This window comes from Microtus oregoni, unplaced genomic scaffold (genome assembly GCF_018167655.1).
Source record: "Microtus oregoni isolate MIOR12 unplaced genomic scaffold, Mior012 000029F_ref0000214, whole genome shotgun sequence".
In the NCBI taxonomy this organism is placed as follows: Eukaryota; Metazoa; Chordata; class Mammalia; order Rodentia; family Cricetidae; genus Microtus; species Microtus oregoni.
Window position 1 is genome coordinate 22,860,193 of NW_024543088.1, and position 26,522 is coordinate 22,886,714.

Genomic DNA, 26,522 nt, shown 5'->3' on the forward strand with positions numbered 1-26,522 from the left:
TTTGTCTTAATGACAGTGTCCTTTGCTTTACAGAAGCTTCTCAGTTTTAGGAGGTCCCATTTTTTTCATTGTTGCTCTTATTGTCTGTGCTACTGGGGTTATACATAGGAAGTGGTTTCCTGTGCCCATGTGTTGCAGTCTACTTCCCACTTTCTCTTCTATCAGGTTCAGTGTTAGATATATATATATATATATATATATATATATATATATATATATATTGAGGTCTTTAATCCATTTGGACTTGAGTTTTGTGCATGGTGATAGATATGGATCTATTTTCATTCTTCTACAGGTTGACATCCAGTTATGCCAGCACTATTTGTTGAAGATGCTCTCTTTCTTCCATTGTATAATTTTAGCTCCTTTGTTGAAAATCAGATGCTCATAGGTTGATGGGTTAATATCCGGGTCTTCAATTTGATTCCATTGGTCAACATCTCTGTTTTTATGCCAATACCAAGCTGTTTTCATTACTGTGGCTCTGTAATAGAGTTTGAAGTCAGGGATGGTAATGCCTCCAGAAGTTCCTTTATTGTATAGGATTGTTTAGGCTATCCTGGGTCTTTTGTTTTTCCATATAAAGTTGATTATTGTTCTCTCAAGGTCTGTGAAGAATTTTGTTGAGATTTTGAAGGGGATGGCATTGAATTTATAGATTGCCTTTGGTAGAATTGCCATTTTTACTATGTTGATCCTCCCAATCCAAGAGCAAGGGAGATCCTTCCATTTTCTGGTGTCCTCTTCAATTTCTTTCTTCAAAGCCTTAAAGCCTATTCTTGTCAAATAGATCTTTCACTTCCTTGGTTAGAGTTACCCCAAGATACTTTATGCTATTTGTGGCTATCCTGAAAGGTGATGTTTCTCTGATTTCCCTCTCTGCTTCTTTATTATTTGTGTATAGGACGGTGACTGAATTTTTTTTGGAGTTGATCTTGTATCCTGCCACATCACTGAAAGTATTTATCAGCTGTAGGAGTTCTTTGGTAGAGTTTTGGGGGGTCATTTATGTACACTATCATAACATCTGTAAAGAACGAGTTTGACTTCTTCCTTTCCAATTCAAATACCCTTGATCTCCTTATGTTGTCTTATTGCTATTGCTAGAACTTAAAGCATTATGTTGAAGAGATATGAAGTGAACAGCCTTGTCTTGTTCCTGATTTTAGTGGAATAGCTTTGAGTTTCTCCCCAGTTAATTTGATGTTAGCTATTGACTTGCTGTATATTGCCTTTCTTATATTTAGGTATGAACCTTGTATCCCTAATCTCTCCAAGACCTTTATCAAGGTTGTATTTTGTCAAATGCTTTTTCAGCATCTAATGAAATGATCATATGGTTTTCTTCTTTTGGTTTACTTATATGATGAATTACATTGATAGATTTTCATATGTTGAACCAGCCCTACATCTCTGGGATGAAGCCTACCTGATCATAATGTATAATTTTTTTGATGTGTTCTTGAATTCAGTTTGCCAGTATTTTATTGAGAATTTTTGCATCGATGTTCATGAGCGAGATTGGTCTATAATTCTCTTTCTTGGTTGAGTCTTTGTGCGATTTTGGTATCAGGGTAACTGTAGCTTCATAAAAAGAGTTTGGCAATGACTTTTCTGTTTCTATTATGTGAAACACATTAAAGAGTATAGGTATCAGCTCTTCTTGGAAGTTCTGGTAAAATTCTGCATTAAAACCAACTGATCCTGGGCTTTTTTTGTTTGGGAGGTTTTTAATGACAGCTTCTCTTTCCTCACGACTTATAGGTCTATTTAAATTGTTCACCTGGTCTTGATTTAATTTTGGTATATGGTACTTATCTAAAAAAATGTTCATTTCTCTTACATTTTCCAACTTTGTGGCATACAGACTTTTATAGTAAGACCTAATGATTCTTTGAATTTCCTGTGTCTGTTGTTATGTCCCCTTTTCATTTCTGATCTTATTAATTTGAGTGTTCTCTCTCTGCCTTTTGATTAGCTTGAATAGGAGTTTGTCAATCTTGTTGATTTTCTCAAAGAACCAACTTTTTATTTCATTGATTCTTTGGATTGTTTTCTGTGTTTCTATTTTGTTGATTTCAGCCCTCAGTTTAATTATTTCCAGTCTTCTACTCCGCCTGGGTGAGTCTGCTTCTTTTTTTTTCTAGAGCTTTCAGCTGTGCTGTTAAGTCTCTAATGTGAGCTTTCTCCGTTTTTGCTTTGTTTTGTTTTGTTTTGCTTTGCTTTGTAATGTGGGCACTTAGTGTTATGAACTTTCCCCTTAGCATTGCTTTCATAGTATCCCATAGGTTTGGGTATGTTGTGTCTTTATTTTTGTTGAATTCAAGGAAGACTTTAATTTCTTTCTTTATTTCTTCCTTGACCCAGGGGTGGCTCAGTAGTTGACTGTTCACTCTCCATGAGTGTAGTAATAAGGGCGGCGGGGCTGCGTCCCCAGCACCCCGGCTGCCTGGCTAGCTTATGCCCGAAATAACAACACACAAACTGTATTCATTTAATCACTGCTTGGCCCATTTCTATCTAGCCTCTTCTAGGCTAATTCTCACATATTAATTTAGCCCATTTCTAATCATCTGTGTAGCGCCCCTAGGTGAGCTTACCGGGAAGATTCTAGCCTATGTCCATCCTGGGTCAGAGCTTCATCACGTGCGTCTGCCTGGGAACTGGTAGCATGGCGTCTCTCTGAGGCGTCTGCTCCCGAGAGGAGAGCTGTGGAGTCTGAGCTCACTTCCTCTTCCTCCCAGCGTTCTGTTCTGTTTACTCCTCCCACCTATCTTCTAACCGATGAGGGCCAAGCAGTTTCTTTTTATTTAACCAATGACCTTCCTCCATCACATGAGTTTGTAGGCTTTCTGGGGTAGAATTGTTGTTAAATTCTAACTTTATTCCATGGTGATCCGATAAGACACTGGTGGTTACTAAAATTTTTTTGTATCTGTGGATGCTTGCTTTGTTACCAATTATGTGATCAGTTTTGAAAAGGTTCCATGAGATGCTGAGAGGAAGGTATATTCTTTCCTATTTGTTTGGAATGTTCTATAGATGCCTGTTAAGTCCATTTGATTCATTACCTCTGTTAGTTCTCTTATTTCTCTGTTAGGTTTCTGTCTGGTTGACCTGTCCATTGGTGAGAAAGGAGTGTTGAAATCTCCTATTAGTGTGTGGGATTTGATGTGTGCTTTGAGTTTTAGTAATGTTTCTTTTACATATGTGGGTGCTTTTATATTAGGGACATAGATATTCAGGATTGAGACTTCCTCCTGATGAATTGTTCCTGTTATGAGTATAAAGTGTCCTTCTCCATCTCTTCTGATTGACTTTAGTTAGAAGTAAATTTTATTAGATATTAGTATAGCCACCCCTACTTGTTTCTTAAGTTCATTTGATTGAAAAACCTTTTCCCAATCCTTTACTTTGAGGTAATGTCTATCTTTGTGGTTGAGGTGTGTTTCTTGTAAACAGCAGAATGTTGGCTTAACCTGTGTGTGAATTGAGTCCATTGATATTAAGTGATATTAATGACCAGTGGTTGTTAACTCCAGTTTTTTTTTTTTTTTGGTGGTAGTGCTTGCGTGTTTCCCTTCTTTGAGTTGTGCTGGTGGTGGAGGTTTGTTAGATATCTGTGTTATCATGGGTGTTGTTGGCTTCATTAGGTTGTGGTTTTCCTTCTAGTACTTTCTGCAAGGCTGGGTTTCTGGCTACGTATTGTTTAAATTTGTTTTTGTCCTGGAATATCTTGTTTTTTCCATTAATGGTGAAAGAAAGCTTTGCTGGGTATAGTAGTCTGGGCTTGCATCCATGGTCTCTTAGTGTCTGCAGTACATCTATCCAAGACCTTCTGGCTTTCTGGCTTTCATGGTTTCCATAGAGAAGTCAGGTGTAATTCTGATAAGTTTACCTTTATATGTTACTTGACCTTTTTCCTTTGCAGCTCTTAATATTCTTTCTTTATTCTGTATGTTTTGTGTTTTGATTATTATATGGTGAGGAGATTTTTTTTTTGATCCAGTCTATTCGGTGTTCTATATGCTTCTTATACCTTCAAAGGAATATCCTTCTTTAGGTTTGGAAAGTTTCTTCTATAATTTTTTTTAAATATATTTTTTGGACCTTAGAGCTGTAATTCTTCTCCTTCTTCTACTCCTATTATTCTCAGGTTTGGTCTTTTTTTTTTTTTTTTTTTTTTTGGTTTTTCGAGACAGGGTTTCTCTGTGGTTTTGGAGCCTGTCCTGGAACTAGCTCTTGTAGACCAGGCTGGTCTCGAACTCACAGAGATCCGCCTGCCTCTGCCTCCCGAGTGCTGGGATTAAAGGCGTGCGCCACCACCGCCCGGCTTCAGGTTTGGTCTTTTCATGGTGTCCCAGATTTCCTGGATGTTTTGTGTTAAGAATTTGTTGGATTTGCTGTTTTCTTTGATCAATGTATTTCCTCTATAGTATCTTCAGCGTCTGAGATTCTTCTATCTCTTGTATTCTTTTGGTTATACTTGTCTCTGTAGTTCCTGTTCGTTTACCCAGATTTTTCATATCCAGCCATCCCTCTGATTGTGTTTTCTTCATTGCCTCCATTTCAATTTTCAAGTCTTAAACTGTTTCCATTACCTGTTTGGTTGCTTTTTCTTAGTTTTCTTGGGTATCTTTGAGGATTTATTTCTTCTAAATTTTTGTTAGTCTTCTCATCCATTTCTTTAAGGGAGTTTTTCACATCCTGTTAAAGGGTCTCTATCACTTTCATAAAGTCAACTTCTTTACTTCTTCTGGATTAGGGTGTTCAAGTCTTCCTGTTGCAAGTTTGCTGGATTCTGGTGTTATTATGTTGCTTTTCAGGTTGTTGGAGGAATTCTTGTATTGGCGCCTGCCCATCTCTTCCTTCAAATGTGGTCAGGAGACTCTTGGCGTCTTGGTCCAATCTTTGCTGTGGCTAACTGTACTTGGGGGTTTTTCTTGGTCTGCCCTCTCTTAGGTCCTCTCAGCACTGGAGTTGGCTGTCAGATCCCCTCCACCCTGAAGCAGGCTGTGTTGGTGGATCTAAGGACCCCGCAGATGAACAGGAGTGTTTGGTGGCAAGATGGGAAGGGGTAAATAGAGAAAGCCAGTAGCTGGAGAGACCCTGCTGAATGGCCAGGAATGTTTAGAGAATAGGAGGGGGCCTGTACTCTGTTCCTGGGGTGTCCGGCCAGGCATGCACACTTACCCCTCAGGATGGATCTCCTGGTACAGGAGCAGGGCCTCTTGCTGGCCAAGGACCTTGCAGAGAAAAGGGCGGGCTTGTTAGGTGCAAGGTCTTGTGGAACAAAGAAACCCCTGCAGTAGTAGCACTCACCACTGTTTCCCCAGACCCTCATCCCCAAAGCAGGCTGAGTTGGGGAATCCTTGGACCCCACAGATGGAAAGGGGTTCTTGGAGGCAAGCTGGGATGGGATAAATAGAGAAAGCCAGTTGATGGAGGAAGGTCATTGGTAATAAACAAACTGCCTTGGCCCATTTTGATAGGCCATCCCTTAGGTGGGTGGAGTAGGCAGAACAGAACGCTGGGAGGAAGAGGAAGTGAGGTCAGATGCGACAGCTCTCCTCTCAGGAGCAGACGCCTGAGAGAGACGCCATGCCCCGCTCCCAGCATGAAGCTCCGACCCAGGATGGACATAGGCTAGAATCTCCCCGGTAAGCGCACCTTGGGGTGCTACACACAGATGATTAGAAATGAGCTAAATTAATATGTGAGAATTAGCCTAGAAGAGAATGGGCCAAGCAATGTTTAAAAGAATACAGTGTCCGTGTAATTATTTCGGGGCATAAGCTAGCCAGGCAGGCGGCCGGGGTGTTGGGGACGCAGCCCCGCCGCCACCCTTATTACTTCAGCCAGTAGCCGGGGAGAAGCCCCATTGAATGGCTAGAAAGTTTAGGGAATTGGAGGGTGCCTGTACTCCATTCCTGGGGCCTGCTTACATATTCTTGAGCATCATTCTGGCCTTTGTTCTTTTTTAAGTTAACTTGAATTTCATTGAGCTTTTTCATTGTCCTCTTTGAACTCTTTGAATTCTTTGACAGATTTATGATTTTTCTTTTAAATCCGTGTCTTGGGGTTCATCTAAATAATTCTTGGCAAACATTTCTACTGGTAGATCTTGGAGAGAAGATACTGACTTGACCTTTCATGTTGTTTGTATTTTGGGGATGAGATTCGGGCATGCCAACTTCACTTCTAAGTCTGATGTGGACAGAGTAGGTTGGGGCTAAAGAGAGGAGTATGGGTTGGGCCTAGAGGGTGGAAAGAGCTAGGGTGGAATGAAGGTGGATAGTAGGGACCGAGCTGGCAAACAGCATGTGCCTCCTGGTCTGAGCCTGGATTTTGGGGTGTATTACACTGGCTAAAATGGCTAGATGTGGCTTGGGAGTGTGGTCTGTGGCTGGGTCATGACAGAAGCTGAGACTGGTTGCAGCGCAGGCAGGCAAGACCAGAGAAAGCTGAGTAGGTGGTGCTGGACCCTGGCTAGCTCAGGCAGGTTGTGGAAGAGGCATGGATGGGAGGGCGAGAGAGACTTCACTGGGCTAGAGTCTAGATGAGGATGTGGTAGACCGCCTCAGTGGACAGCTTGACTGCAATGTACAATGGATCTGAGGTTTACTGAAAAACATGATCAACACATACTGAATAGGTTTTTAAAATCAAAAATCTGTTGACTGACATAAAGGAGCACAAAAATAATTTTACCTCATCACTGAAGGAAAAAGGCTCACACACATACATACACTTGTATACATAAATATATATATATATGCATTTGAAAGGGAGGTATTAAAAAGTATCCTTCTCTTTACTGACTAGGAATACAACTTGAAATTGCATTTGAAATATATGACTTATTTTGTAAAGCAAATATGAATGAACACTACATACCAAAAGAATTCTAAAATAGGATAATTTTAAAAGCACAGAAATGTTGTCTTGAAACATCTAATCTCAGTGTAGTTATCACTGCTGAGCTAAAGTCTCACTCAGACTCACAGAAGAAAAACCATTAATGTGGCTTCTGTTTAAATGAAGTCATACTTACACAGCAATTCTACCAGAGGTAGAGGAAGATGGAAATGAAGGTTTGATGGAGTCCCCAGAGAACAGAGGCAGAATGGAAAGACAAATCCTTGCCAGCAGTCTGCTACAGAGATGGGGATGACTTGAAAAAAGCATTAAGTCCAAGGGAATAACACAAGCTGTCTCCTGGAATGTCACTTATCTGAGCATATGGTGGGGTGGGATGTGTGAATGGAAATTTCCAGAAAGCAGCTGTATTTGCAAAAGATGATGCTTTAGGTAGTGATGTGGGATTCCCCTCTGTATGCTGTGAATACCATGGTTAATAAAGAAGCTGCTTTAGGCCTACTGCAGTGCAGAATAGGGCAAGGCGGGGATTCAAAGCAGAGAGAGGAGAGAGTAGGCGAGTCAGGGGGATGTCATGTAGCTGCTGCAGAAGACAGCCGCTGCCAGACTAAACCTCACAGTAAACCACGAGCCTCGTGGTGAAATATAAAATAAAAATGGGTTAAGATGTAAGAGCTAGCTAGGAATACGCTAGAGTAATTGGCCAAGCAGTGTTGCAATTAATATATAGTTTGCGTGATTATTTCAGGTCTGGGCAGCCAGGAAACGTATGAGCAGCCTTTGATTACAAATTAGAGCACATATCTTTTTTTTCTAGTTTCTTTTTTTATTAACTTTATAACTAATACCAATCAAAATTTCCACTTCCTCCCGTCCTCCCACTCCCCCCCCCCAACCCTCCCCAACTCCAGTCCTGAGAGAGGGCAGGGTACCCTGTCCTGTGGGAAGTCCAAGGCCCTCCCCACTAAATCCAGGCTTTAGGAAGGTATGTATATCCAAATAGAATAGGATCCCAAAAAGCCAGGACATGCAGTAGAGACAAATTCCAGTGCCATTATCATGGTTTCTCAGTCTGCTCCAATTGTCAGCACATTCAGAGGGTTCAGTTTGATCCCATTAGAGCACATATCTCTAAACATAAGGTTGAAACAAGGTTTCCTTTCTGTATTTATTACCCACCTTATTTCCTTCGCTTGGAGGTGGGATGGGGCTGGTGAGTTCATAATGGTCATGCATGTGTGTACACATATGTGGAGACCAAAGATAGAATCCAGGTTTTTTCCTCAATTGCTCCCCATTTTATTTTCTGTGGTGGTGTGTTCACACCAATGAGCATGCATTTCTACACATGTGCAGAGGGCAAAGAAAAACACCGAGAGTTCGGCTCTATCACTTAATGCTCATCCCTTTGAGACAGGTCTCTCACTTAACATGGAACTCATCAATTGGGTAATCCATCTAGCTGATGAGCCCGGGGACTCACCTGTCGACCACACTGGAGTTACAGATGTGTGCCACCACAACAGTTTTCTATGGGTGCTAGGATCCATCCTTAGCTCCTCATGTTTTCATGGCAGGCAACTCTTCTGCCTGAGCCATTTTCCCAACCCCCTCTTCTCCTCTTATCTAGCTGCATCTTTTATCTAGAAAGTAAATTCTAAAACAAGTTTCTGGATATGTTGCTCACTGCCAGAAAAGTCATTTAGGGAAATGCTTGGAAGTGCTGTGGCTGTTATTCCAGACTATGTCAAACAGAAAATGCCCTCAACTTTCTACTGTCGAAAGGAAGTCAGAACCCAATGCTAAGTAGATGCCAGGTCAGGCATAAAACCAAGGCTCCTCCAAGGTCCCATCAAATCTGTTGAGGATCTCTCACCAGGTTCCAGGCTTGAAGAATGTCATATTTCACAAACCAAGCAAGAGCACCAGTACTCCAAAGGAGCAAATACCATTTACAAACTAGAGATATAAACATTTATTTCATAACTTTGCCATAATTTGCTAATGAGACATATACTGAGAACATTTAAAACACCGGGGTGGCAGGATGCTGAGTCTTCCAGGCAGCAAGGAGCAGATGTACCATACTGGCCAGTTTTGCATCACTTAGAGCCACCTCCTTTTTTGGGGCCATTAGTCCTTATTTCATGCCAGATTTTCACTAGAGGCTCCCTGTTCTTCCAAATGAGTTCATGACCATAAGTGATATACCATCTGGAGAAAGACAAATAGTCCAATGTTCAAACTATGTGACATGCAAATCTAAATAAACATCATTGCAGCACCGAAGGACACCAGTTTTTTGTTTTGTTTTGATTTTTTTGTTTTTGCTTTGCTTTTTGTTTTCATTAAAAAGAGTATTTGTTTTCTGTGAGTGGGTGCTTTGCCTACATGTATGTCTGTGCACCATGTGTATGCAGTGATACTGGAGGCCAGAAGACAGCACTGCATGCCCAGAAACTGGACTTACAAACAGCTGTGAGCTGCCATGTGGGTGCTGGGAACTCAGGTCCTCTGCTCTGAACTGCTGAGCCGTCTGTGCAGCCCCAAGTTGTCACAGTCACTCCACAAAACAGAATACAACATGTAATTTGATATAAAGCTTTGATAGTTATGATATATAAAGGATAAAAGCAGGATGGGCCTGAGTGGCTGCTTGGAAATGTGTCACAGCTTTACACAGTTATTAAAGATTGTTCTTGACATTCTGTATCTTGGGGGAGGAGGGACAGATACCATGGTCTGTGTGTAAAGGTCTTAGAACTCTATCATGTATGTCCCAACGATGGAATTAAGTCTGTGAGGCTTTGCGCAAAATGCCTTTACCCAAAGAGCCATCTCAAAGGCCCTAAATTATAACTTTTTTATTCACTTCAAGTTAACCATCATGATTCCTTGTTTATTTTTGAGACAAGTTCTCACAATGTAGCCCAAGTTGGCTGGATATTCATGACAATTCTGCCTCCCAAAAGCTGGGAAGAGAAGCATAAACAACCATATCTACCTTTGTTTTTCTCTTTACAGACTAGAGGAAAAGAAGTATATAAGAAAGTAATTTGCTTAACATGCTAATAGCTTTGTGTGTCACCCAAGTTCTGACCAAAGATACACTGACTCTTTTTTTTTTACAATGATTAAAAAGAAATGTCAGGTATGGGACTTACTAATGAGGACTACAATGGTATATGTCTCCTGCCATTTCCACCTGCCTACACACAGGAGGCCTGCCCATCCAAAACCTGCCTGCAGACAATGAGCAGTGAAGGTGAAAGGTGTAATTCCTTAATCTGCTCAGCCCTCTGACTAGGAATCAGCAAAGTAAGAGCGAGCAGGACCCACACCTGAAATCCTGTGCTCCAACTACTGCTCACAAAGAGCATGGAAGTCATCTCACAGGAACTGAGTGACAGTGCTAACCACATGGGCATGCTGTACCACATGAAACACAGGCTGTGGGGTTCATTTAGGGCATCTTCAGTCTCCCATGGAAAAGGCACTGGCTCCTGAAGATGTGAGCTGACAGAGAAAGGCAGCCTAGGAAAGCACCTACTCTTGAAACCTTGACTCGTGTACTCATTTCTCTAAACAGACCTCATGTTCTCAGAGGCAGACAGCAGACTTGACTGACCTCATCCTTTCCTAGACACCTGGTTTTAATTTTTAAGAGAATGGGCATGATGGCCATGCTCTTAATCCTGGCAGAGATACAGAGGCAAGCAGTAGAGGTAGAGGGATCTCTTTGAGTGTGTGGCTAGCCTTGTCTACATACAGAGATCCAGGCCAGACAGGCTTATATAGTGAGAGCCTGTTTCAAAAAGAAAAAAAAGGTATAAAAGACTGAAGGGGTGGAGAGATGGTTCAGTGGTTAAGAGCACTTGGAGCTCTTTAAGTCCCGGGTCCAACTCCCAGCATCAACATGGTGGCTCACAACTGCCTGAAACTCCAGTTTTAGGGGATCTGCTGCCCTCCTGTGGCCTCTGTGGGCACCAGTCATGAATGTGGAAAACAGACATACATGTAGGTAAGATACTGATACACATAAGAATAAATATACTGTGAACAGTGCTCTATCTGATTTACATAGTACCAAAACAGCAATGTAACATTTTAACATGTCAAAAATATCTGAATATTCATTTTTATTGTAAAGGTTTTGCCTTATACCAGGATTTTAATTCCTGCTTATAAAAACTGGACACAATAACACACACCTGTAATCCTAGCACTCGGGAAACTGAGGCATGAGAATTGTCACAAGTTCAAGGACAGCCTGAGTTGTATATTGAATAAGAGGTCAGACAGGAGCTACATAGAAAGACCTCATCTTAAAAACAAACAAACAAAACACACCAATTAATTGGAGCTAAATTAAGATTCTCTCATGCATGTAGAAGAGAAAAAGGACTGTCCCAAGAACAAATGTAAAACCCTTAGAAGTGAATCACTTGTCAAGAACTCACCATGAACATGATCTTTCCAAATCTTTTGAGCCTACTAACTGCAAGCAGAACCAAACATTTCAGTCTGGCAGGCAACTACTCGATTATACTCATGAATATAGATTAACCGGCGGCATGGCTAAGGCCAAGTAGGAAGACACGGTTTTGCTTCAGAAGGGGATTGAACTGAGGACCCCACACGTTAGGCTGTGCATCACCACCAAGCTACACCAGTGTTGAAGAAACTTTCCTGATGCAGCAGTGTAACAAGCTAGTATCCTGCAGTCACTGGCCGTGTGACCATAGACAAATTATCCATCCCTCCTTTTGGGGGGCATGTAATTCCACAGTACAGTGTGGGGATATACATGCATGTGGGTGTACACATGTATGGGTATGTATATGTGTATATGAAGTGGGGAGCGTGCATGTGTGTATGCACCTGTGAGGATATACATGCATGTGGGTGTACACATGTATGGGTATGTATATGTGCGGAGTGTACAAGTGGGGAGCGTGCATGTGTGTATGCACCTGTGAGGATACATGTATACATGTATACATGCATATGGGTGTACACATGTATGGGTATGTATATGTGTATATGTGGGGAGCATGCATGTGTGTATGTACCTGTGAGGATACATGTACACATGTGTGGGTGCATGGACACGTGTGTGAGGAAGTGCATGTCAATCAAAGGATAACTTGCAGGAGCCAATTCTCACCTTCCACCATGTGTATCCTGGGGATTGCACTTGGGATTAAGCTGGACAGCAAGCACCCTTACTCATTGAGCCCTCTCAACAGCCCAAGCTTCTGATTCCTTTCTAAACACAAAAAAGATGAGTCTGGGACATGACTGAGATCCACTACACAAAAAGGGTTGAAATTAGAAGAGCCAAGAGAAAGGATTCCTCTGCTTTTCAGATCCTGGACTTTAAAGTGTATTTGATACAATTAACTTCAGAATAAAAGAAAAGGTAGAACAATAAAAACCCACCAGGGGAAAAGATGCTATGAAAATACATGTAAAGTATAGCTAAACTTAGACTTCACAAAGCATAGCTATTTCTCAAAGTCTTTGTCTTGGACTGTTTATAATGTGCCGCTCTAAGAGCTAGAACACGCATGTGCCGTTCTTCAGTCACCATGGAAATTACACACAGCACAGTAGCACTCGGCTCCATCACCTTAGGCAGCACTGCTTCACTTAGCAAGATCTTCTGTTCTGTTTAAATTCAGGCAAAAACAAATTTCCTGAAGTGCAACTGTGTGTGTGACCACACACCCAGCGTGCTCAGTCTGGTGTGCTGCAAAACGAAACCGTGAATTTCTATTTAATTTTCTAGTCTCTACTTCAACACCTGCCATTCCTGTGACTCAGTTTCTATCATTAAACAGGAACCTAAGGTAACTGGCTTGGTGCTGGCATGTAGCAGACATCAGGGACCATCCGCACTGGCACACGGTCCACACCAGCCTCTACCTAGACACAGCACACTCTCCCACACAGGCAATGCAGGGAGAAAAATGGCTGCACCAGCTCTGTACACCAGTAAGATGGGACCAGCAAGGGGTGGGGAAAGCAACAACTCAGCACCTGATTCTGCTCAAACTTACATTCCAAAGAGAGCTCCCCCAAGATGCGCTGCATGGTCAAAGAATTTCCATCCCAGGATCATCCCAGCTGTGTCCATGGCAATGATGGCTTTTAGGGCCTGGAAGCCAGGGAGAGAAAAGAGAAATGGTACAATTTTGCTCCTCCACTTTCAATTTAAGGGCGAGATTTCAGACGCTGTCTGACCAGGCTGCAACCAGAACTCCACCGGGTACTCACATTGCCTGCTGTGAAGGTGAACACCGGGAGGAAGATGATGGCGAGCCTCCCTTCTGGGATCTTGGTGCAGACTGCTGCAAGCACAGTCATGATTGCTCCTGACTGCAAGGTAATGAACACGGTGGTGAGGACAGCAGATACCATGTGACCATGGGATACCTAGGCTCTGAGCAGGCCAGTGCACTCCACATCCAGAGGGAACACAAATCTTAAAAACTTTTCACTGTGAATGTGAACAGTATCAGGGAAAGGGATCCAAGCTGTCACACAATGCTGCAAATAATCCCTAGAAACAGACTATACTTTCACTACGGAGAAATTAAATATATCATAATGACCACATGCATCCTTCATGAGCGCCAAGGACAGCATTAAACATGCCACACACTTAAGAAAGAAAGTCCAGCAGCTCTCTAACTGTTGCAGTGAGCTATGGAGTGGGCAGCTTTTTCTTACAATTTAAATTTAATAATGGCTTTGAGATATTTTTCTGCAATACAGAAATTTAACAAACCTCTAGTAATGCTAATCATAATCCTAATATTCTGAATGGTAGACTATCTCAAAAACTCGATCCTAGTTCCTTGTTTAAGTTAGCTCTCATGATACACATTCATTCAGCTATTTGAATCCTAACACAGTTGGCATGATATTATACACTAGAGACACAGAGGTGAAAAAACATTCCAACTTTATGGACCTTATAGCACAGCAGGAAAGACAGCGAAGAAAAACAAGCAATTCTGAGATCAGAAGGAGAGGTGCTGTGTGCCAAGGCAGCACATGGAAACCCAGACTCAGCCATCAGCTGCATGGAGCTTAGGGGAAGAGACAGGAAGCGCATGCTGGAGAGCAACACAGCAGAACCAAGTAAGCTGCACAGCTTGGCAGAGGACTTCAAAGATCCGAGTGCGAAGTGCAGAGAACAGGGTAAAAACACAGTGTGGCAGGCACTCAGGTAGTTTTTTTTCTAACACAGGTCACAGCAGATACAAAGATGTCTATTAAAGGAACAATGTATTAAGAACAAATCTACTTATCAAAAATAATAAATCTCCATAGACACTCTATAAAGGGCTTCGCTGTCATTCTTCTCAAGTATTGGGTGAGAAAGGCAAACTGTGACAGACTGAAGGAGTCTTGGCGTAACATCCCAGCACACAAAAAGGACAGCATGGAAGACATCAACTATGACCTAGAGCCAAAGGGGCTATGCCAGTGCTGATTCTAGCTAAGAGGATACACATGTCACCTTTGCAAAAAGAATCACAGTGAAAACATACTCGAACTAAAATAATCAACAGATATTATTATCAGTAGAGCGTGTGACAGGGAGAAGTTGATGAACAAAGTATTTACATAATCTAAAAACGTCTCCTCATATATATTCATTTTAAAAGAAAAATGTAGTACAGAGGCTGGACAACATCTGAGACATTCACCACAAAAAGAGACGACACCACGTGCCTGGTCCTAGCAGAAATGGTCCTGAGGATACCATTTATCTAATATTCCCGCCCAAGACAAACAAGCTGATTGAGTCTTGAGGAAAAAGAAAATCCACAATAGCCTCCCTGTTTGTTCTAAACCACTGGGAGCATGAAAAACAAGGACAACCTACAGAAATGTGACAGCTTTGAGAAGCCAAAAAAAAAATAACAACTAAATGTATACATGAGCTTACGGGGAACAGTACTAGAACAACTTCATAAGTGGTTTATGGATTATAAAGTTTATCTCTTTAATAATGGTGCTGTGGACTATGGAAAAATATTTGTGTTTCTAGGAAGCAAATGCTGAAGTATACAGAAACAAAGAGACACAATATAAGAAACTTTTCTTAAGGACAGTAGCTCAACACACAGAAAGCACTGGACACTAAAATCTGATGACCTGAATCTAGCACCCAGAACCAAATGCAGAAAAAGAGCCAACCCCAAAAGCTGTCCTCTGACCTTCATCTGCACACCACAGCATATGTGTGCCCAAGGACACTGTGTCTGTCTCTGTCTTACACACACACACACACACACACACACACACACACACACACACACACAGAGAGAGAGAGAGAGAGAGAGAGAGAGAGAGAGAGAGAAAGATAAAAACTGCTCAAATGGTTCTGAAAAGAGTCAGTATGGTTAGAGAGGAAATGATGCATGGCAAAATGTTAAAAGCTAGTGGATCTGTGCTAAGACTTCAGATTTGATTTAAAATGAAGCATAGAATTAAATAAATAAAACAACATAGGAGTAAAGTCTTTGTGATTGAGTCAGGGAAAACTTTCCTCACTGCATACCAAAAGTGACTTCTAGTAAGTAAATTAAGCTTCATGCAAATTAACAGCATACTCTTTGAAAGAAATAGTTCAAGACAAGACAAGGTAGGCTAAAAAAAATGTTTGCTGGTTAAAATTCTGATAAAAGCCAGGAAGGTAGAGGGAACAGGATGTACATAAGTACATCTCAAACAACGGCCTAACAAAGCACTTGTTCCCAGAACATATTGTGAATATTTAGCAAGCTCAATTAAAAATATTAATGAGCAAAAGATAATTCAAAGATGATGCTTGAAGAACAAACACAAAATCATCAACATTTTTAGCTTTTATTGGGGAAAATAGCCACCAGGCCACACTGTGAGTGGGTGAAGCCATAGAGCCTGGGACTCTCACACTCTGCTGGCAGGAAAGGACAGAACACAGTGGTCCATGTGCTACCAGTCTGTAGGTTCTTAAACATTAACATCAGCACCCTATGATCTGGTCACTCGACTCTGAAAAATGAAAGCACTGTCCACACAGGGGCTATACACAAAATGTCCACAGCACTTGTTGGTTTGTTTCATTGCTTGAGACAAGGTCTCAGCACAGCCCTTGCTGACCTGGCACCCTCTATGTAGACCAGGCTAGCCAAGTGCTGGTAGTAAAGGCATGTGCCACCATGAATGGTCAGTGACTGAATCTAGGTAGTGTTCAGAGCACAGTAGCAGATTTAAGTATGTAATGACAGTTTTATCTAATGTTAGAGTGGGCTCTCGTTATTCTGACATACTTTTTCCAAAACGTACTATATTCCAGTACATACATACAAACAAACAATAGTTAAAAGCTATAGAGACAGGTCGGGTATGGTGGTGCACACCTTTAATCCCAGCACTTAGCTAAGGAGACCAAGGCAAGTGGATCTCTGTGAATTCCAGGCCAGCCAGAAATATACAGTCAGACCCTGTCTCAAAAACACAAACAAAAAAACAAAACTAAAAAAAAAAAGAGGAAAGAACTAGTTCCACCAAGTTACGTTCTGTCCCCCCAACACAAGTCCCAGAGCAACCACACATGGCACAGACAACCAACAAAGGTGAAGTAAAAAAGCTGCAGTCTCAACACTTCAGTTGTACAAATGAACAAACTCCAAGTTTGACAAAAATGTGTCAAACAAATCGTTTCCATGTTAATTTACTCATTATTTACTCTTAGATGGATTCAGGGAGACATAAGGGAACAGAAGGATGAGAGTATATGGAAGCTGTACTCATTTGCAGCTTTCTCATAAACAATCATTTCTCAATGAAATTTAAAGTTAGATCAGAAAATATTTAATTAGATATACAAGAGAAAGAAAGGAAGGGAGGGAGGGAGAGAAGGAGGGAGGGAGGAAGGGAGGGAGGGAGGGGAAATGAAGACTACTTACTGCACCCAGTGAAGGTCCGTATCTCCCCGTGGCAACTTTGCACACATAACTGACAAAATTGGAAATTACACCTATAAAATAAGCCACATTTCAACAAGTCACCTATAAAAAGTACTATTGTATTTTTTCTTTTAGACATACTGCTAATTGAGCCCAGGGCCTTAAGCACACCAGACTAGCACTACCACTGAACTCTGCCCCAGCCCTAGCGTCTGTATTTTAGCCCCCACTCCAGTTGTAGTACTGGTTTGCTTTTCTTCTTTAGTGGCGTATTTTGCTTTGTAGCCCAGGTTGACCTCAAACCCACTATCCTCTGCCACAGCCTCCTGAGTATTGGGCTTACAGCAATGGTGTAAGGTTTCTATTCAGATCAATCTAAGGGTGCCAGTATGAAGCCCATTCTACTATCATTTCAGTTCATTTATAGGGCAATGTCCTGAATGGCGTGTCCTTTCCTAGACCCCACACACAACTCACCGAGTGACACAGGGTATCCACTTACCTCTCAGGTATCATTTTTCTAATCTACAACATGAAAAAAGGCCAGTACTCAAACTTCCCAACTATCTCAGACCCCTGGACTCACCTTCAGAGACAGGGGGTCTATTAGGTCCTGCTGGCTTTAGTGCCATAGAACTCGACATCATTTTTCTTTTCTTTGGAGACAGGCCTGGAACTCACTATAAAGATCACACTCGCCTCAAACTCATACAGCGAACGCCTGCCTCTGTCTCCTGAATGCAGAGATTAAAGGCATGTACCACCACACCTGACTCTCAGTGTCTTTTTTTGGTGGGGAGGGGATTCAAGACAGAGTTTCTCTGTGTACCCTGGCTGTCCTAGACCTCACTCTGTGGACCTGTGGACCAGGCTGGCTTGAAGTTAGAGATTCACCTGCTTCTGCCTCCCCCATGCTGGGATAAAAGTGTGCCTCTCCAAGTCATTTTTAAAAACAACTCCACAGGCTGGAGACATGGCCCAATGGTTAGGATTAAGGACTGCTCTTCTAGAGGACCCCAGCTCAATTTCCTGCACCACATGATGACTCACAACCATGTAACTCCAGTCTTAGGAAATCCACCCTCTTCTGGACTCAGCAAGCCCTGCATGCGCTATATAAATACACATATAGGCAAAATTGCTAGAGAATATTATGTTAAGGTATGTTACTTTTGTTTATGTTGCATTTGTTTAACTCTCTGAAGATGCAATACTTTGCTGTCTGGAACTCCTGATGGTCTAATAAAGATATGAATGGCCAATAGCGAGGCAGGAGAAAGGATAGTCTGGGCTGGTAGGCAAAGAGAATAAATAAAAGTAGAAATCTGGGAGGGGGAGAAGTAGCCAGAGGAGGAGGACACCAGGGCCAGCCATCCAGCTACATAGCAATCCACAGAGTAAGAGTAAGATTTAGAGAAGTAAGAGAATGGGAAAAGTCTAGAGGCAAAAGGCAAAGGGATAATATAAGTTAAGAGAGCTGATAAGAAACAAGCCAAGCTAAGGTCAAGCTTATTTATTTGGGAGCTAGGTGGAGGGCCCCACAAAGAGCAAAAAGAGTAAAAAACATACTACTACTGCTCCTACTACTATTACACAAAACATCCATATACATAAAATAAAATTAAAAGTAAAATTTGATCAACTGTTCATTCTGCAGTAGTGGCAACCTGGAATCCTATGCTACAATTCCCCAGTTGAGATGTGGAGAAGAGGCCATCCAGGACAGCCAACATGCCATTCTACAGAGGGAACAGAGCATACTCACTACTGTTTTGTTTACAGACAGGCTGTCACTCTGAAGCCCAGGCTGGCCTCAAACTCTCATGAAACCCTGTACCTCAGTTTCCCAAATGCTGGTCTGTAGCATAAGCCACCAAAACTCCCAGGGACACTCACTAATATTTTTGGTGCTAAGGATCCAAACCTAAATCATGTGCATGCTAGGTAAGGGCTTCACACCACTGAGTTATGTCTTCAGCCTAACACAAATTACTCTGATGGCTAATCTAAAGATTTCTAACTGAACACACTGGGGGAAATAAACCACATGGTGAAGATAGCTGGGAAGTCTGGAAACCATCTATTTTTAAGATGGCTGATCTGAATTCAAAACCAATGTCCAGGGAGATAAGAATGCTATGTTTAAATAGCACTCTATTCCTGAATCTCAGCTTGATTTACTGAAAACCAAGCATACATGGGGATCTATCAAAAGAGAAGCAGGGAAGGAACAATTCCGTTTGTCTGTGATGCCCTTCTATACACACGTTTGATAAATAAATCCATCCCAAGCATTTGCTGTGTACAGAATATCACTGTAACCATTCCTCTGTCCCTTCTGTAGGGAAGTGAGTCTTACAGTAAAGCTATTACCTGCAGACAGGTACACTGCCACAAACTGCTCTTGACCCAGAATGTTCACGATGCTAGATGAGAAACTCCATAAAACATACATATTTGCTGCCATGTGGAACAAGGAGAAATGACTGAACGTTGACAGCAACATTGGAGAACAAAGAACCTCTACGAGAGAAGGAAGAATGTGGTAAGCATGCAATACTAGGCCATAAGTTTTACTCATTTTAAGCTTGTCTCATTGTTGTTATTAAATCAAGCATAAGAATCCAAAACAGTCAGTTAAAACTTTAAATGAGATGGTTTAACAAAGCATTTCCTAAGATGTCCCTACTTAAACATCCAGTGATCATTCTGAAGTTCAAAAGTTTGTCCTTATCACTATAGCATGAGGAAATTACTTCAATTACAGACACAAAATTACATATAACATTGTCCTCAAAAAATTAGCCTGAATGATTATAGATCTTAACTTCAAAATCTTTATTTTAATTTCTTTTAATTTAAGTGTATGGGTGCTTGTCTGTTTGTATGTCTGTGTGCCCCTGGTGCTCAAACAAGGTCAGAAGAGGGCAATGGATATCCTGGAACTGAGGTTATAGGTAGTTAGGAGTCACCATGTGGGTGATTGAAATAAACCCTGGGTCCCCTGGAAAAACAGTCAGTGTTCTTCACTGCTAACCCATCTCTCCAACCACATATCTAATTTGGGGGGGGGGGGGGAGGTACCTCTGTACTTTGTGCTTAACTACTGACAAATAACTCATTCCTGTAACATTCTGATTAAAACAAACCATATTTTCCATATTATTTCTAACTCAAAATAAATTCACAGAAGATAAACTTACTTGACGCTGGGTTGGATGTAAAATATCTGATCATGGTTCGATGCAGCGATGGGACCCTCCATAGGCAAAATACTAGAGCATTTGCAGCTATGATACCTACAAAATAGAATTGAACAACATTAAATAAAAGCCAAGAATGTCTGACCCAGTCCACCTGGCGTTTCCCTGCCACAATTACATGAGTGCACTATGTATTTGGCAAGGGGGAGTGTGCTTAGAAGCACAAACCATGTCAATGCCTTTAAAGTGTCAAAACCATCACATGGTGGTGAATCAAGGCTTTTCTGGAAAGCTGCAAATGCTCTAGAACTGGCTTTTATTTTGACAAAGTTATTTATTTGTGGCAGAACCACACACACAACTTTCAGAATCATTCTTGCTTTCCTTGCTGTTGCAGGGTCTCAATCACTACCTGGTGTTGGGTTGTGTACTCCAGGCTGGCCAGCCTATCAGCCTCAAGTATCTACCATGTCTCTACCCAGTTTTCTCAGGGTCTCTTAGAGATACCATCACCCCCAGACAATAGGAAGTAGTCTAGAAAACACGATGCCCACATTCCCAAGAGGTGGGATGGGTGGCTTTTGGTTGTTCAATGGAATATGGATGGTTATTATCGTTTAGGGGGTTGATTATAAGTTGTTGTTGGTCATGGTCAGGAAAAAAGCTGAGTAAAGAAGGTTAGATTCAGGAATCTCTTTCTGAAGGAAAAATAGGGGGATTTAGTATAAAAAGGATGGGATAAAAGGGTGAATTGTTGAGTCTACTTTTGAACTAAAAAACAACTACTAGTCTGAAATATTTTACATTGGTAAGGATTTTGTATATGATACAAATTTAAGGGTTACTTTTGTTATACTTTATATATTTTTCTATTCTTGTTTAAGGTGTTACACCTATGCAGCTCATTTAAAAATGTAAAGTTTTAGTTCTTTTTTTTTTTTTTTTTTTTTTTTGGTTTTTCGAGACAGGGTTTCTCTGTGGTTTTGGAGCCTGTCCTGGAACTAGCTCTTGTAGACCAGGCTGGTAGTATCATAAAGACACACAAGTTAGTAGTCATCTATAACAATCAAACATGTAGTCATGTTAGGTACGTATTCCAGGTCAAACAGAGATAATTTTTAAATAGAAAACATCATAAACCTACAGAATATGGCATTTAAAATGTTTTTAATAACATAAGACTTTTCATGACAGTGAAAAATGTCTGCTTCTGGCAGCACCAATTTACTTTTAAACAGAATGATGGGAATCAAAGAACTAACACAGTTTGCTTTTATTGTGGCAAGGTTAGTCACTGGACAAGAAACTCTCCTTGCCTCAACTGCTGACAATATGCTGTCCAAATTGGACAAGGAAGAAACAAAAGAAAGTGACTGCCAAACTTTGCCAAGACAAGGTAGGACACTCCTTCAAAATTCTTGCTTCACAGAAAAGTCTGTCAGATATTATTCTACAGAAGCCAAAGATGAATGCCCCGATGTAAATTCTTAAGACCATCCAGGAACCCAGCTGTCCCTGTAATTTTAGTTTTAGAAATTGTTTGCTCTGCACTTTCTGCTTACTCAGGTAATATTATATCCTTCTTGGGTCTCTGATGGGAACTGAAGACTAGATAGTTATATCCTTTTCTTTGTTATCAGTTTAAAAAAAAACCTACAAAACAGATATAAAGTTTATAAAGATTGAGAGATAAAAAAATTAAACTGTTGATCTAAGAAGATGCTTTAAGGTCTAAAATGATATTTTTAGGATGGTAATACAAGTTATGATAGAAAGTTATTTAAGTTAAAACTTTGGACTCATTAAAATAGTATAAATAATACAGTACTTTCTCCGAACTGCTGTGGGACAATGGTTTTACCCTGTAAAGATTTGTTTCTTGTACTTGATTAACAAAATGCTGATTGGCCAGTAGCCAGGCAGAAAGTATAGGTGGGGTGACCAGGCAGGAAGTATAGGTGAGGCAATGACAACAGGAGAATTCTGAGAAGAGAAAGTCAGTATGCAGTTGTCACCCAGACAGAGAAGAAGCCAGACACAGAACATGACTTCCTTGCCGATAAAGGTACCAAGCCACGTGGCTAACACAGATAAGAATTATGGGCTAATATAAGTTAGAAGAGTTAATAAGAAGCCTGAGATACTAGGCCAATCAGTTTATAATTAATGTAGACCTCTGAGTGTTTCTTTGGGACTGAATGGCTGCAGGACCCGGGACAGAAACCTCTGTCAACATTGAATTTGAAAATATACATAGACTATACATTGTGAACATAATTCTTATCTGATAATTGCCCTTATTGTATATAGTTTTACTATGTTAGAGTTAAAATCTTTCCCTTTTTATTTAGATCTGATAATTGTTCTTCTTATATATAGTTTTACAGTGTTAGAGTTAAACCCTTTCCCTTTATTTAGACAAAAGGGGGGAAATGCTGCAGAATATTTGTGTATACTGTAAAGATGTGCTTCCACTTCAGGCGCCTTCTGATTGGTTTAACAGAGTTGATGGCCAAGAGCGAAGCAGTACAGAATAGGCCGGATTTCCAGGGAGAGGAAGAGGGACCTAGGCACACAGATATCGCCAGAGACTTTTAAGTCAGACATATGGAACAAAACAGAGATTACCAAGCCACATGGCAGACTGTAAATTAATAGACACTTTTAGTTATAAGAGCTAGTTGGAAAAAGCCTAAGCTAAGGACAAGCTTTCATAATATTGTCTCCATGTCATTATTGGGGAGCTGACAGTTCCACAAAAGAAATTCTGACTATATTTTAAAAAGCTTGTTACAGGGTTGTTTAGGGAATCGCCACCCCCACCCACCCAAAGTCAGGCTGAAAATCTAAGCAGAATGGGAAAGTAATCAAAATGGAAAAGCACTAGTGTCAAGTCTAACTCTGAAGAAGGCTATTCAGACTTCTCCTTTACCTCACTGACACCAACAGAGTAAGTACATAGACTTCTTTCTGGGCTAAGGACTGGCTCAGTCAGTAAAGATGCTGTGCAAGCACGGGGAACTGAGCCAAATCCTTAATACCCATGTAAAAGTTTTTAAAAATTTAAACAAAGATGAGTGCGCTCATGCACACCTTTAATCAATCCCACATGGATGGATGGAGACAGGGGGATCTTGGGGTTTGCTAGTCAACCAGTGAGCTCCAGTTGAGTGAAGACCCTGTCCTAAGGTAGAGAAAACTGAGGAAGAGGGGTGACCAACTTTTGGCCTCCACATATTTATTCATGGCTGTATACACACACACACACACACATACACACACCTCTACCTTTTTACCCTCATCAACTTGGAGACTATGGAGGTATTTCTGATTAAGACCAAGAAAACTTCCAAAGCCAGATATAATATTCCACACCTATGATCCCAGCACTTGGGAGTCAGAGGCAGGGAACAGCTGCAAGTTCCAGGCAAGCCTGGGCTATACAGGAAGATACTTTTTTGAAATAATAACAATAACACAACAATGATACATTCCAAAACTAATAAAACTAAAAAACAAATTGAAAGGAGCTTTCTACCCTACCTTTAAAAAATGACTTTTCAAGAACACAGGACTCCAGAGCAAACATCTGTGATGATTGGATGCTTAAAAGAAATCCCACACTAGCTCAGAATTGAGAAATAGGTATTTATTTAGGGGTAAACTCACAAACCAGAATTCTCTGCTTGAACGGTGGACAGAGATCAAATCCAACAATCCACAATCCGAACGAGCAGCCAGGGCAAAGGAAGAAGAAGGGGCGGACGTAGGCTCTGCATCCGCATATATAGTATAAGAGGCCACGCCCCAGCAGGCGGGTAACCACAGGCTGCAAGCCTTCCTACAGCACCTCCCCCTTTTGTTTAAATAAGAGAGTTCTAAGCCTAATACAAAATTACATACAATAAGAACAAATATCCTATCCTAACTAGCTTAAATCTTATATAATAAATAACTGACTTAGCCAAGTCAGGAGAGGAAAGTAACTACAATTATCTAGTCTTCAACCCCATCAAAGATCCGAGAAGGGAAATAATATACAGCCATGAATATATATGTGGAGGCCAGAAGATTGTGGACCTTGCTGGCCAGTCTAGTAAAATCATTGAGTTTCCAGTTCAGTGGAAAGCGACCACAGATGACACTGCATATGCCTCCAACTTCACCCACACATGCTCACATTCACCCACACAAAAGAATGAAAAAAATTAATAAAACATAAAAAGTACAAGGATTCTAGGATAGAATTCTAATTTTTAATTAGCACTCAACTGATTTTAAGATATGGGGTTATATTATATAACTCAGGCTAAGCTAAAACTCAACATAATCCTTTAGCCTAACTCCCAGAGTGCATGTGTGCCCCTTCCCTCTCTCCCTCTCCTTCTCTCTCACTCCTCCCTCCCTCCTCCCCACCCGACCCCGTGTGTGTGTGTGTGTGTGTGTGTGTGTGTGTGTGTGTGTGTGTGTAAAGTAGTCCAGGCTAGTCTTGCATCACTAGGTAGTCAATCATGACCTGATCCTCTGCCTCCACCTTCCAGTGCTAGGCAGACGCTACCACGCATGAGTATTTGCAGTTTAAGAATTGGCCTCAGGGCTCTGTGAAAGCTAGGTGAGCATTCTACCAACTAACCTACATCTCCAGTGCCTGACATTTTTTAAAGATTTGTATTATCTTTAACTACATGTATGTGTGTATCTGAATGTGGGTATGTGCACACACAGAGCAGCTGCAGCCCTGTGGAACTGGAATTACAGGTGGGTGTAAGCCACTGGATGTGGGTGTTGGGAACCAAATTCATTTTATCTGAAGAGCAGTAAGTAATCTTAACTACTGAACCATCTCTCCAGCTCTAACTTCTTTTAATTAACTATTTACTGACATGGAAAAATTTTGAACAGACCAGGCTAGCTTGAATTCAGAGATCTTCCTGAAAAGGTGTGGACCACCATGCCCAGCTGAGAAACAGTTTTAAAGTTTGAGCCCAGGCCTTGTCATATATTAAATGGGAGAAAACCTATGGTCCTGGAACACACAACATAGCAAGCGACTCTGAAATGCAATAAAAATGCTGAAGGAGGGCTGAGATGGCTGTGCTGGCTGTTAAACCTGGTAGCCTGAGTTCAATCCCTGGGTCACACCAGTTTAACAACTCCTCATAGTTGTACTCTGACCTCAACATAGGCATTCTGTGTCATAAGCACACCTTACCCACACACACCCACACACAAATAAATAGATGTAATTTTGAAAAAAAAATATTGCTACCCTAAGGAAATGCTGTTAATTTTGGTTGTTTTTTGAAAACAGGCAAACAAAACATATTAATCTCAGTGGAAACAGACATGCTTCTCTATAGAGCTACCTCTGAAGTGATTGTATTTATTAAGATCACAGTGCCTAATACGTTCTACAACCTTGACTATGGCAACTTGAAAAGCCTTACTCGGCTGATTCAGGGTCTGCCGCTACTGTGTACACAGTATAGGCTAATCTCACTGTTGTCCTCAAGATGCTTACATTTACCTTCAAGGTAGTTGATGTCATTTATGAAAAAAGAAAAGCAATGAATTCAGAAAAACAAAAGTGCTTTCTAAAGAAACCATATCAATCACATCACATCAGCTTCCAATAAAGTGAGGAAAAATTAACCTTATAGAAGAAAAATTAACCTCATATAGAAGAAACAGTCTAAATTAAGAAATGTAAACACGCTTTTATCTACCAAGAAGTTAAAAGAAACAGGGTACCAATAAGTCTAACCCTGTTTGAGAGTAATTAGTACCCGGCTACTCTCCACAAATCATGTTTACTACTTATGTAACTGTACAGAACTTACAAATCCATTTCTTTAAGTTTTTAAGTCCACAAAATATCATAAAGCTACTACATTAAAAAGTCAGATGTGTCTTTCCATAAAAATGTAGAGAAGAAGCAAGTGTGTGGTGGTTCACACCTATAATCCCAGTCCTCAAGAGGCAGAGGAGAGGCAGGCAGATCTCTGAGTTCCAGGCCAGTGTGATCTACAGATTCTGTCTTTTCACCCCTCAAGTCAGGGGGGAAAAGAAAAAGAACAAAATGAAATCCCCATGGTTGCATGAATTACATGACTGCATGCTCACATTTAAGGGAACCTTTTGAACATGAGTTAATAGGCAGGAAGGTGGACTTGGTTTAAAACTAACCTCTATTTTACTAGCAGTTTGACTTCAAAAAGTTCTCTTTCACACATTTTATACATGAATAAAATTCTTAAACAACTAAAGAGGACAGAAAAGTTCGTTCTCTGGAAGCTAGTCTCCTCATCTACAAAACAGAAACAACTTCGTTGCAGCTCAGAAAGTAGAGACCCCTGGGTCTTGAGCAATGTCTCCTTTGGCTTCTTTCTTGTTCTCTGTATTCAGTGCTGGCCTCAAACCTTTTATATTTCCTTAAACTTATGATCCTCTGCCTCCACTTCCCAAATTC

At 41.0% G+C, this 26,522-nt stretch overlaps 1 protein-coding gene across 1 annotated transcript in view; it reads right to left on the minus strand.

The window, feature by feature from the left end:
- Window positions 1-8,830: 8,830 nt before the first annotated feature.
- Window positions 8,831-26,522, minus strand: part of Parl (presenilin associated rhomboid like) — a 29,559-nt gene continuing 11,867 nt past the window's right edge. Inside the window, exons 5-10 of the mRNA XM_041677688.1 lie at window positions 20,054-20,149; window positions 19,224-19,373; window positions 16,851-16,921; window positions 13,159-13,260; window positions 12,942-13,039; window positions 8,831-9,093 (exon numbers count right to left, since the gene is read on the minus strand). Coding sequence (XP_041533622.1) covers window positions 8,982-9,093; window positions 12,942-13,039; window positions 13,159-13,260; window positions 16,851-16,921; window positions 19,224-19,373; window positions 20,054-20,149 — 629 coding nt within the window. The 3' untranslated portion in view covers window positions 8,831-8,981. The remainder of the gene's footprint in view (window positions 9,094-12,941; window positions 13,040-13,158; window positions 13,261-16,850; window positions 16,922-19,223; window positions 19,374-20,053; window positions 20,150-26,522) is intronic.